At 36.0% G+C, this 13,692-nt stretch overlaps 1 protein-coding gene across 2 annotated transcripts in view; it reads right to left on the bottom strand.

Annotated features, from left to right (window-relative positions):
• Nucleotides 1-13,692, bottom strand: part of ADAMTS6 (ADAM metallopeptidase with thrombospondin type 1 motif 6) — a 134,944-nt gene that overhangs the window by 20,781 nt on the left and 100,471 nt on the right. For both annotated transcript variants that reach the window (XM_058823914.1, XM_058823915.1), the window contains exons 14-19: nucleotides 9,608-9,710; nucleotides 8,493-8,626; nucleotides 6,829-6,952; nucleotides 5,648-5,728; nucleotides 3,568-3,731; nucleotides 1,663-1,801 (exon numbers count right to left, since the gene is read on the bottom strand). In XM_058823914.1, coding sequence (XP_058679897.1) covers nucleotides 1,663-1,801; nucleotides 3,568-3,731; nucleotides 5,648-5,728; nucleotides 6,829-6,952; nucleotides 8,493-8,626; nucleotides 9,608-9,710 — 745 coding nt within the window. The remainder of the gene's footprint in view (nucleotides 1-1,662; nucleotides 1,802-3,567; nucleotides 3,732-5,647; nucleotides 5,729-6,828; nucleotides 6,953-8,492; nucleotides 8,627-9,607; nucleotides 9,711-13,692) is intronic.

The following is a 13,692-nucleotide window of genomic DNA, read 5'->3' as shown; positions in this document are numbered from 1 at the left end:
CACAATATATCCTTTTATTAAACTGAAAGAGAGAAGATGCCTGGTTCAGCCACCATGAACTAGCAAAGAAAATCTCTCCTCCACTTCCTCTGAGTTTAAAGTAATAAATATATGCCACTTTAGGGATTCACAAATCTTCATAATCTAAATCTAAGTCTAAATAATTACATGCAAATTTTTAAATCTCTACAAGTGCCTACTCATTCAGAGCCAATTATTTTTTTCCACTGTATTTTGTCAAATGCATGAAATGACAATGACATTCATGACAGAATATCCATGGCGAAAATCTGGTCTCTACCAAAATCAATGGGAGTTTTCCCAGGATTTCAGAAAGATCATTAGCACATTACCATCACAAGAAACAGGACTGACAATACATTTAAGGTTCTGATAATTGGAACTTAATTTCTCTATGAGCTAAGCACTTCTTTTCTTTATACTTCTCCTTTAAAATTGATTTTTCACTGCCACACTTACCATTACTAAAATTGTGCTTTAAAATCAGTCTGTTACCCAACAAAGGGAATCCAACAAAGGAATCCAACAAACGAATAATAAAAATACCGGAGAAAGTTGGCATCCTTTATTTTGTTTCAAGACTTTCTCTAGTGGCACAGAAAATAATTCATGCTATTCTTTGTGTACTATGTATGGTTAGGCTGTATTTAAACTGCATACAACTAGTAACAGCCACACCAGCTTCCAGCAGAAAGGTGAGGCGTGATGAATACCTCCCACAGACAGAAAAAAGAAGAAAGCAACAAGTATTTGGTCCAAAGGGTCTTTACAAAAACATGGTGTCTTCTTCTTGATAAGGGCTGTCCACCGTGCTGTAGAAACCGAAATTCTGGGATACATTTAAAGCACTCTCTCTTATCTTCTGGAACAGAGATGTGTTGGGGAGATGATTCATTCAGTCTCCAGAGAGAAGAAAGATACTGTTCACACAGCACTTCTACTCACCAGTTCTTGCAGCAGCAATGGTGTTGGCTTTGAAGGAAGCCAACTGTCCTGCTCTCCCAGCCAGAGGTAAAGAATTGCATTGGTGGCCACTAGAGGGAGGATTAGGAATATAGTAAGTTGTCGGCAAAAGCCACCCATGATGAACCACATGGGACAACCTACAAATCCCCCACTGCTGCCCAAGGGCAGCAATTCTCAGATTGCTAAGGGCTGGCAAGTAAAATCCAATTGTTATCATCTTCTACAGAGGAGCTGCCAGTGTGCATCCTAAACTTTGGTGGCTGGAGGATAGGAGGTCTGACTAGGATTGTGTGAAGGACACCTACAAACACACACAGACACATCTCTATTTACAGATGCCTATTTTGCCTTCTCGCTATTTATCTCCTTACTTAAAACTTCTCATGTCCTTTATCAACAAAGCTTCAGGGAAAAACAAACATACCAACTTCAAGAGAGTCTCAGAAGTATCAGCAGAGAGAAACACTGTGCCAAGACATGCTGTATTTAACGAAAAGATCTGAACATATTAAAGGTACTTGAAAACAACAAAATCCGCTGTGATTAAAATAAATGTTCATTAAGATCTGAGGCATACCTGAAAGAAATGTTTTCAATTAGTCACCTAGACAATCATACAGTGAAGTGTATCTTGCAATTCAGTTTACCCTGTAGCTTGACTGTCTGGTGTCTTACCTCCTGCACAAGTGGCAGAACATTCTGACCAAGGCAGATGATTCCATGCAAAGCCAACCTCATTGTCTCCACTGCCAGTGCGAGAGATCGGAACATTGAATTTATATTTTATCCCCAAATTCTGTTCCTGCAGCAGAATCTGTAGTTGAAAACAACTGGTTATACCATTAAAGCTGGCAAGCAGAGGGCAAACATAGTGATATTTATTCTAGGAATGTGTTATGTTCTGCTGAATGCGAAGAAAGTAATAAAGGAAGTCATGGTAGTTCTTTTTAGATATTCCCCAAAAGATTCTGTACCAGCTTTTAAAACACATGCAAAAGAAAATTATTATTGTCCAAGGTGAGGTTTATCCTTTTTTTTCTTCCTTAACACAACTTTATTATTTCTGTCAGTTCCTTATTCCTGACAAAATTTCATAATTCTGCTAGTTTCATAAATTTTATAAATTTTTTAAATTTTTCTTGTTTTCATAAAATTAATGTCTTCGTGGAAACTAACTTGAGAGCTGAATAATTATGGGAGGTCAAAGTTGGAAAAGCACATTACTATAGAAACATGCAGCAGTTCTAACTGAAGTCTTGTGAGCAGTACAGCCCACATAGTTTTGAAACTATCCCTTCCCTTGTTAGCAGTTCTAGTGACTACAGTACAGTACATTACTTCTAGTAATAATAGTAACACCAACAGACTGTTGCTGAGGCCCTTGTTTTCCCCTTATGCAACAGCCAACATCTTAAGGTGTGATTGGTGGAACCACACCAGTGATTCCTTTAAAAGAATAACAAAACTCTCACTATATCACAGCTATATCACTGCAGGCAACATAGGCAAAAGTGCATCACCATGAGTTTTTGCCTAGCTTCACTCTTGAACTGCATTCTACAGATTATCTGTCCAACACTAGCCTTTGATTCTCAACCAAACTTTTTTTTTCATCGCTAATAGCAAAAAATCAAGTTAGACGAAGCAATCTGAACGACTCTAGAGGTACTTTTCATGCATTTCTACTTTCTCTTACATATTACAGAGGCACATCTGCCTACCTCCACATGGCAAAAGAGCAGAACACTTTCAGAAAGAAAGTCAGTGACACAGACTGAATGAAAGAAGGCATTATAATTGTATAACTTATTCCATATGGACTGTCTAGCTTATGCACAGCTACAGAAGAAAAAAAGATTATTCAAGAGTTTGAAAGTGCTGCCTCAAATGTGGATATCCATGCAGCAATTATTCTCTACAAAATCATCCTATCTGGATGCAATCACTGAACTGCAAATCCAGCAGCTGACAGAATATACTGGGAAAATATCAATTTGTTCCCCTACTCCTTCTCAACATAGTAGTGAAACAGCATGCTCACCATTGCCTGTTGTCAGAGATGGCATCAGGATCCTGGTCATATCTTCTGTTACTTTCTCATACTTTCTCAATAAAATCTTTTGAGAGCAATGTATGTCACAGTGACATGCTTTAACATGGGTCATAACATTTCACTCATTCTTTGGTTATATATATATATATCACTCTCAGGCCAGGCTTAAAACTAAGGAAATGCACAGAACTGTCAGGGACTGTGAAGTGTCAGCAGTATGCAGAGATACGATACATTGCCCATTCACAATTTTCACTACCATTACTGCGGACCACATTTAAAGAGATGTGGTTTATTTTTTGTGAGTTTTCCTGGTTCTTCTGACTTTATTCCCATTTCATCACTATGTTTGCCAATCAATTTTGAAATGTAAGAAATGTGCATTAAAACACTCATATAAAGTCCCAGCTAAACAAGTTGTATACTGTTTGTAAACCTAACCTATTTAATTTCATTCATGGCATTGTCCTTTCTCAGAACACAAATACATATTACAAATTTCAGAAATATATTTATTGTAACTTTACCATGACTATGAGGTTTTCTGAAGTAGGGCCTAGTGCTTCCAAAGACTCTGGTTCATCTGTTGGCCTCTTGTAATGGAAAGCTGTTCCAGCAACATCAAACTTTCTTGGCCAGTCAATAGTCCAGGCACCATTAATATAGTAGTCATCCTCTTCAGATTTTAAAGCTTAAAAAAAAATACAAGCCACCTAAAAATTGGAAGCAGCATTTATAATGGAGAAGCCATTGTAAATTAATCTACTAATCTGCTAGAAGTATGTGAGCTTCAGCTCTATATCACTGTTTTTTCAACCTATATAAAGCTTTTCCTTAAGCTCTGGTGAAAATATCCATCATGTAATTCAACAATTTTGCCTCTGCAATAATCTTCAATGTCCAGATTATTTTGCAGGTTTCAATATGCAGATGCTGCATGAAATGAACCAGAATGCCTCATGCAACTTGAACTATGACATATGCACATCTGAAATGCATAATCTATTATCAACCTCATCTTTACATTAAGAGGGTGGGGCATGGATTCCTTCAGAGACAATGTTGCAGAGGAAAAACAAAAGAAGAAACATTGAGTCTGACATATGGTACCAGTCAGCTGTTGTATTGTTGCCTATGTCCACTAGTTCTTTTTTGCCTTATGAAAGTACAAATACAAGATATTTCTACTAGAAACTGAAATATTAGCTACTTAATCTGATAAAATACTCTATCCTTCTTAGTTTACAGCCTTGAAACATGAAAGCGTTATAGACAAAATAGAAACTTCTGAGCTAATCAACCATTGGGATGGGCAAGCACATCTTATTCAGGGATCTGAATTTGGTTTTTTATTAATAATATTACATTATGGTTCTAAATATGAAACTGACATTGTATCTTAAAGTGAATATTCAGTTAATTAAATATTGACTTCTTGATTTAAGGTGAAGATTACCAAGTTTTACATATTTTATTTATTTTAAATAGATCATGTTTTTAAAGGAAAAATGATAGTAGGAGCCCCATGGTCAAACAGTATGTAATTTGCCATTGAGACAAATAACTGATTTTACTGGATAGGGGAAAACTTCACATCATAATGCTAAGGAGTAAGACAACTTCAGTTATATGCCATTTTACTCTCAACTACATGTGTGTGGACAGCTGGTTTACCTTAAACAGTTAGGGAAAATGCCTCAGTGCTGCTTAAGTTGTCTAAAACAGATCAGAGAGCATTCATGTGAGCAGGAGATAGTGAGAGAGGCAGTACTGCTCTACTGGTGACAATGACATTCAGCAGAAATTGGTAACCATTTCCATTATCACCACAAGGTCTGAAAATTAACATACGTGTGCTATATATGCTTAAACTAATATACATCCAGAAGCAAAGCAGTTAATTTTTCACTTGTCTGCCAAAGAAAAATGGATTTTCATTCTTTAAGTACATTTGCCTAATGTCAGTTATGCACAGGTGAAGGCCACAGTTGTGAAGGGCAGTCCAATTATTAGATGACAATAATTATGCAGTGGCATAATGCTAGTAGCATATAAGACAGAAAGAACAAGTTCATGTTCCCAATGAAATAATTTTTGAGGACCTGAAATTCAGGAAGCCCACAGAAAATTAGCATAAGAAGAATATAAAGCCAGCTGTCACCCTGGATCAAGCCATTTAAGTGAAGTTAACAGCACTACTAAATATGCAGTTCTTTCTGCAGCTTTGAACACAGACAGTTTTGCTGCTGCTGGATTATCTGTTGGAGAAATCAGTTAAAATACTGTAGTATTTGTGCAGCTGCAGAAGTGGGCTTTTGACCAATTTTGTCACATAACTAGGAGTGATACTGGTGAAAAAAATGATCAGCCAGATCAAGGTGAGAGAGGACAGGAGCTAGCTGAGCTAATTGAATTGCCTAACTGCACTCCAAACTTGAGGTCATGGATTTCAAAGGAACTCCATTCCAGTTTAAGGAACTATGTAATGGTTGCTGTGAGTTTGTTTGAAAGTCTTAGTTTGAATAAAGGAGCCAGTGTGACAACTACAGAGGAAGAGGGGTTTACTTTTTTTGGTATGTTAGAATCATATATAAAGAATGCCCTTACCAATGTAGTTTTTTGACATTGCCACTTCTCTTATTTCAATGTGCACAGAACCTCTTGGAATTTGAATCACTTCCATATATCCTGTAAGACGAAGATAAATTTTATTTAGGAAGGAAAACTCTCTAAACTTCATACAAAAACTTTTAACTGATAGCAAGAACTTAAGTATTCAGGAATTCCTTTTTTTAAGTGCTAATAAAGCATTTTCAACAGTGTATCTTAAGTAATTAAGCCATTTAAAAATGTCTTCAGGAACACAGGATAGTTCAAGTGTTAGAAGACTTCAGTCAATCATTTAGTCCACCTTCCTGCTACCAGCAGGAACAGCTAAGAGATCAGATTGAGTTACTCAGAGCTTTATCCTGCTGCTGGGTCATGAAAAACTCTGAAGATGGAAACTGTACAACCTTTCTAGGAAATCTGATCCACTGCTAGACTGTCCTCCTGAGGAAAAAGTTTTTTCATCTATTTGGTCAGTCACCCTCCTTCTAAGAGTTTGTAGCTCCCACCATGTACCCACCAGTGCAGAGCCTGGCTCCGTTTTTCCCGTGACCTCCTCATAGTATTGGAGGGCTCATACCAGATCCCTATAAACCAGGGGATTCTCCAGGCTGAGCAAGCCCAGATCTCTCAACCTCTCCTCACAGAGGGTCAAGACTTCCAGACCACCATAATCTTGCTGGTCCCCCACCGGACAGAACTAACTGCAGTGCTTCACTCATTTTCCTGAACTATGGAGTCTGAAATCTGGTAACTATAAGACTACAAGATTAATATTTTTTGAGCTAAGCTTTAAAATAATAGCCTATATATATATTTCCTGAATTCTTAGTATTATGGACTTCTGAGATTTTTCTGTATTCTTGCTATTCTAAAATTTCATGCATGACTATCAGATTCTACCATACACAGTAAAATAACACAAAACATTACTCTTAATATACCACCATAACTAAATAATTACAAAAAACTTCACCAACAGACCTAAGCATTCAGTAATTAAACACATAGTTGTATTCAGGATAAATCCAAACTAATACACAAAACCAGGAAACAATAGGAAAACAGCGTCAAAGTGAATGATGAGCAGCAATGCCACACTGGGAAAGAAGGCAGCATTGGTATTTGCTAAAGAGTGATCCAAAAGCACTGAGCAACAGAATGGACACACATGTACATACCTCCTCTGGGCAAGGAACCATTGAAGAAACCTTCAATGGCTTCACATGTACTCCCATCTCCTCCACAAACACGGCATCTATCTTCCTTAGCATCAGACCCCAAAATATTATCACAACCTACATGCTGAAAACAGATCAGAAGAAATATTTTTACAGGATGATGGTTGTGCACCATTATTTCGAAAGTTTCTTTAAAGTGTTTCTTTAAAGTTTGAGATACTCAGTTCTTATTTTTATCTACCCTATTGTTGATAACTAGTACTTTAAGTGGGTTTGCACTTGACAATGAAAGAAGATAAAAAAAGAGAAGAATTTGCATTTTGGGTTGTTATCAAATCTTGATTAAAAAGAACATTGCATTTCTACTGTGACTTCTAGGAAGGGACTTCACAGTGTTTTGCATATTATATAATAATTATACTTATCAAAAAATGATTCCTGATGTTGTAACTTGATATTGCAACAGCTTCATGCCATCTATATTGCTTTTTTAAGGTCAAGATTTGCTGTGTGATCCTTAAATATTTAGACAGCATAAGTACTATTCTAAGGCATTACACCTTCATAGACCTTATTTCCATATGCTGCAGAGGAAACTTGTAATTTGTATAGGTATGAATGTAGAGTGTAAATGACTAAATGACTTCATAGTAAGAATAGATTCAGAATGAAACAGTGAAAAGCTGAATTGCATGCTGTATTAGATGAAAAAAAATTAAATTAAAATAAAGACAGGACCTCTGGGAAAAGAAAAAAAATAGGATGAAACAAGGAGGTTGTGAACAGAATAAAGACTGCAGCTTGCCAATATTTTTCTAGAACTCATACAAAGAAGAAGGTAGCTACTTAACTGTCCAGCTGTCTTTGTTTACTGTCTAGCACTATTATTTGTCATCTTGTAAACAGCTAATACACAAATTACAAGAAAAGTTAAAATACATTCAATAACTGACAAAATATTATTATTTTAACACTTTACATTTCAACTTACTGATTCCCTAAGATGACAGAAACCAAACTTTCTTCACAGTTCATTCTCAACTTGAGATTCTTTTTACTGGTTTACTAAAACATGGCAAAACTTTTGATCTCACTATGTCATTAGTGAGATATTTAAATTCTTATAATGCAGTTCTATAGGTATCTTACAAGATAATCAGATTTTTAGTAAAAGGCAAATACTTACATCATTATATATTTTTCCTAGAACCACAGGGCAATAGGGATGACTTTCTGTTGCAATTATATTAACAGCATGATTTTTTGCAATAGAATGAACTAGTTAAACAGATTAATATGTTCACATTTAGTGTTTTTCAGCCAGAGTAATATTCTAACCAAAATGATGGAACAGGCCTTGGAAGAGTGCAAGGAGCCTGTTCACCTCCTGTTGCCATTTCCATCAACTCTTCAACAGAAACCATGAAGCAAGAAAAAAGATAAAATGGCAGATTCTACTAATGTCTCTGAGAAATTACTGAAATTCAAATTACTTGTCTATTTTATGCAATACTTTTTAAACTTTCTGTCTCAATCTTACATTTTTATTAACAACTTGACCTGTCAACACTCACTTTCATGTAACATTCAAGTACCTTAACTAAACATAGGTAACAGCAGACACAACAAAGAAATCCATAAGTACTTTATAAAACATTTGTAACCTTGCATTCTCCATTGATACAGATATCCAGTGAATCAGCATTGCACTGAGTCCCATCTATTACTGCAGGAGCACGTTCAGTGTAAAAATTATACCCTTCAGCCAAGCAGTTTAATGCACATGGTTTAACCCCACCTGGACAACAAAATCAAATGAAGGGGGGGAAAAAATTAACAGAAACCTTACAAATTTAAGGTTTAGTTAAAAATATTATACATAAACAGATCTGTAATTTACAATCTTATCTCATACCTGACATATACAATATATATACTTTATTTAACTACTCCTTTAATGATTTCTCTACTTGACTCTTCTCTTCTGCAAAAAGAAGTTGTATGTTATTTCACACAGTAAGATATGAAAAGTTTGGCTGGGTCCATAATGATGCCATTATGCTAGTACAATCCTAATGGGTATTAAACAATTTAAAACGAGGATACTACTTCACTATTTCAAAAGGAAGAATAGAAACAGGATACACTACAGCTCACACCAGATGATCATGACAACCTTTCTTAGGCTTTTAATCTAAAGACCTGTTTGTAAAACCATTCAGGCTGTTAAGCTAAAAATCACTGGTAAATCATTTTATTCAAGTCAATAAAGTATAAAACCCACAAGTTATACCCTCTTTGAATAGGAAAAAAAAATTAAATTATGATCTTATAAATAATGCAATTATTGAAGTAGTCTTTAGAGACTCCTACAAATGCTTTTACTTCTTTCTCATTTTCTTAAAATGTTCCTGACTTTAGTAAAGGCAAACTTGTTGTGAGATTACTTAATACTAAATTCATCAGTAGCATAAGAGGCACTTGCAGATCACCTATGGAATATCTAATTCTAGTACTAGCGCAGGTGTCTCCATATTTTTAAAGTGGCGTCTCTACCATGATGGTGACTCATGTTCAGACCAAAAGAAAAATTTACTAGAATAAAGAAATTTTGCTCTTCAGTACCACTTGCAGCAACAGACAAAAGTACAAGCTTAAAAATCTTAGCTCATGCTATTTTTGTCAAAACATAATATTTACAAACATTACCCTCTATAAAACATTTATATAATATCAAAATCTTCACATATGATAATGGTTTTGCAATGCTAACCATTACCTCCAGTGTAGGGTTTCCAGTTATAATACTTTCCCCGGAAAGGCATATTGTCAAAATCCGCACATTGCTTCTCTCTAAAATCACGAGCCCCTGAAGGACATGGCTAAAAAAGTAACACAAAATAGTTAATTTATTCCAAATATGAACATGAAAGGAAATGCTTAGAAGCTTATACTGCAAACACAATCATGCAAGTGCTTAGAAGGTTTTGTCTTGTGGCTCTGACTCTGAAATTTGCTTTTTGTCTTGTGGCTCTGACTCTGAAGTTTGCTTTATTACTTTACAGCTGAAGTGTCCATTTGCAATCCTAGGCTGGCATGAAATAGCTGAAGTAATTTAAAGAAAGGTAAGTGTTACATAACAGATTCCATAAAACTGGAAAATCAGGATCCTGTCAAACTACGTGTCATAATCAATCCATCAGCTACCTTCTTATAAACACATTTAAAACAGCTGGAAAAAAAATTTGGTTGGAGCTGTAGGTTCAATTATACTGTACTAAGCAGCTGTACTGAGACACATTATTAAGACATCAAGGAAAAAAATAAACATTTTCTACAGAACTATATCACTCCTGCTTACTTGTAGCCTTGACAAAAGTACTTTTTTAAGACTGAGAAAGAGAATAGATAGTATGTCTGGCTCTGATTACCAGCCTCTGTGTGTCAAGAAATAAAAATTTCCATTTAAATTTTCATTGCTTTGCATTAGCAATTACAAAACTATGAAGTAACTTTTTTACTTGGAATGAGGGTAGATTTAAGTAAAATTTATCTTGGAAAGAATTACAGGAGAAATAGAATTCTTTTCTATTTATAACATTTTTCATCAGCAGATTCAAAGTTATCTTGAATATACCCTCATCTTATTAAACATTGTTATCAATGTTTAACTACCTGCTGAAATTGAAAGCTTCATCAGAAAGTATTTAAAACACACATTAAAATCCTGTTTAGAGTGATAGACAAAAGGATTTTTTGACAGACATCAGAGGTGTTAATAAACATTACTACTTTATGAGCAAAAGAAGAATCCATTTTATGGCATTTTAATTGTCTTCATGTATAGCTAAGCCAGTTAGCTCTTCCCAGGAATCTGAAATGCATTCAAGTGAAAGGGACTCTATTAACATGGATGCTAAAAATTTATCACACAATGTAAATATAAACATAGCAATTATAAGTCCCTTTTTACATTAATCAAGATCTCATGATAGCCAGCCCATTGCCATATGATTCAGGAGCTTTAATTTTTTTTTTCTGCTATTTTGATGCAATATAAATTTAAAAAGTGAACATTAGACAGTACTTATATTTTTATTTTTCTGTATTACTCTATTAACTCTATTAATACAATTACTCAATTGTATTAAAAATACAATTTTAAATACAATTCATTAGCTGGTAAGAACAGAGCAGTGCTTTTATTACTTTTTATATGATATAAAAGTTTATATTATTTATTTATTTATTTAAAACTATACTTTATATTATACTTTTATTCAAGAATTCTTTGGATTATAACAACAAGAATTCAAAATAACCACATAAAGTTTTAAAAAATTTATTTTGGGGGGTTCTTAATAGTAACTAAATTTGCCTCTTTGCATCACATCCTCCAAGCAGTGGAAGGATCAGTCTTGACATCCCTCAAAGCTAGAGCCTGAATCTCTCGGGTACTGGTCACTTCACAGTCCTTCAGTCCCATTGGCTCAGCTCCTAATCTACACAACCGGTATTTTAATTGCACCAAATTCTCCTTACAAGTTAAATAATGAAACCCTTTATCTAAATAGTTATACTACAACAAAATAATAAAATATGAAGATGAGTAAAGAAGGATCAAGATCTTCTTTTTTATACTCTAAAAAATATTCTTGCTACCTGGTCTTTGAGATGTAGTCTTGTTGCCTAATTTTCCTATCTTTTTTTAGTATCTCACCAATATCTGACAGGAGGTAAAACTCAAGGCCATGATCTCAGGAAATGCATTCAAAACTGTACTTGACAATCCTGGTTGCCTTCTATGACACAGTAACCTTCTTATTTGCTGTTGGGTGAGTGGTGGACACTGCTTGTCTGGATTTCCCCAAGGCTCTCAGTAGTGCTTCCCACAGCCTCCTTCTGCAGAAGCTGTTGTGTTATGGCCTGGACAAGGGGTCCCTAGGGTGGGTGGGGACCTGGCTGACCCAGGGCAGTGGTCAATCACTTCTCTCCAAACTGACAGCCTGGCACAAGGGGTGTTCCCAGGGACTGATACTGGGCCCAGCGCTGTTTATTGTTCAGAGTGATCGAGAAGATGGGATCAAGTGTAGTGATGGTGCACTGGTGCAGTTTTCCAGTAATAATATACTGGTTGAGGAAGCAGATGCTTGTGAAGGAATCTGCAGAAAGACCTGGATTAGCTGGAATCGTGGGCTGATGAGAACATTGTGAAGTCCAGTGAGGACAAGTTTTGCACCTGGAAAAGCAAAACCTTAGTCCAGGAGTGCAGCACAGACAGGGATCTCCCCAGCTTGGGAGCAGCTCTGTGGGAAGGAGCCTGGCGCTCCTGGTGGACTCAGCTCCATCTGAGTGCCCGGTGTGTTCCTGCAGCACAGAAAGGGAGCAGATCCTGGGTGGCTCCAACAAGGGCCTCACCAGCAGAGATGAAGTCCTTATCCCACCCCACACAGTGCTTGTCAGGCCACACCTGCAATTCTGTGTCCAGTTTTGGCGCTTGGTGGATGTGGATAGGTTGGAGAGGCCGCACAAAGGCGATCACAGGGCTGGGGAGCCTGGCACGTGAGGAATGGCTGAGGGAACTGGGTTTGTTCAGCCCTGAGAAAGGAAGGCTTGAGGGAGGCCTTATCCCCATGTCACAGTATTTGTAGGGTGGCTACAGAGAAGATGCAGATTCCCTCTTTTACAAGGAGCCAGTGCATAGAGGAGATGTAATGTGTACAAGTAATTCCTGGGCAGATTCCGACTGAACACAGAATAGAAACTTTTCTCAATGAGAACAACTGGTCATTAGAATAATTTCCTTAGAACAGTGGTAATTTCCCAACCAGTGGACACTTTTAAGTTTTGGCTGGACAGGGTGCTGGGCCATCTTGCCCAGACCATATTTCTGCAGAGAAATGTTGGACCAGATAGTCCTTGAGGTCCCTTCCAACCTAAGTCTCTATGAAAATCCTAGGCATAGAAATGCAAAAAGATTACCACAAGGTAAGCCAAAAAATGAATTTACAAAATGTCATATCTTTGGCACCAGCTCTTTGTTTATGTGTTCTTTTCCTAATGTAAACATGTAATAACTGCTTTTCTTTACTGGGTGAGATATTTCACTTTTTTCATCCAATTATAGTACATGGATAACTCCTCTCAAGCTAAAGACTGCTTGTGTCTCCAAATGCTCCTTTATGAGACTGCAAATTGTGAGGTAGGAATCCAGCAAGAATATGAGAACTTAAAATCATGTCTAAAGAAAGCCCTGAGAAGAAGATGTTTTGAGTTTAAAAAGTGTTAACAAATTATTAAATCAACTCTGACACACCTGTTCATCTTGGAGTTTGGGGTCAGGCAGATTTCAGCAATTGAATTTGTTGTTTCCTATTAACAAAGGTCTATACAACCCCTCAGAGAAGAAAAGAAACAAGCCAGAAGAGCAGCAGTTCAAACTCAGGTACTATTACATTACGTGGCTTCTCACATTAATTAATTTCAGGAAAAAAAAAGGCTTGAAAATACTAAAATTATGAAAGCAACATTCTGCTAAGAGAAAGGACTGAAAACCAATAAACTTTTAAAAGTATGTCTACACACATATATGCATAAAACATTTCCACAATTTGTAAGCAAACCATGTTTTTCATAATATATATTAAAAAGGATACTTACAATTTTAGATGTATGTCAAATTAAGATTCACATCCTTATAAATACTTTAAATCAATTAGTTACTATAACTGAGAAATTATGTTTCTTGCCATTCTACTAGAATTTTGTACTTTGTACTTTTTTTTAATTAAAAACACTTTGGTTGGAAAAATACATATTTTTTTTTTTAGAGATAATGTGGTTGGTGGTAGAAAACAATTTTCT

This window comes from Ammospiza caudacuta, chromosome Z (assembly GCF_027887145.1).
Source record: "Ammospiza caudacuta isolate bAmmCau1 chromosome Z, bAmmCau1.pri, whole genome shotgun sequence".
Lineage (NCBI taxonomy): Eukaryota > Metazoa > Chordata > Aves > Passeriformes > Passerellidae > Ammospiza > Ammospiza caudacuta.
The sequence above is the reverse complement of the archived record's forward strand: the minus strand, read 5'-3'. Positions and strand labels throughout refer to the sequence as shown.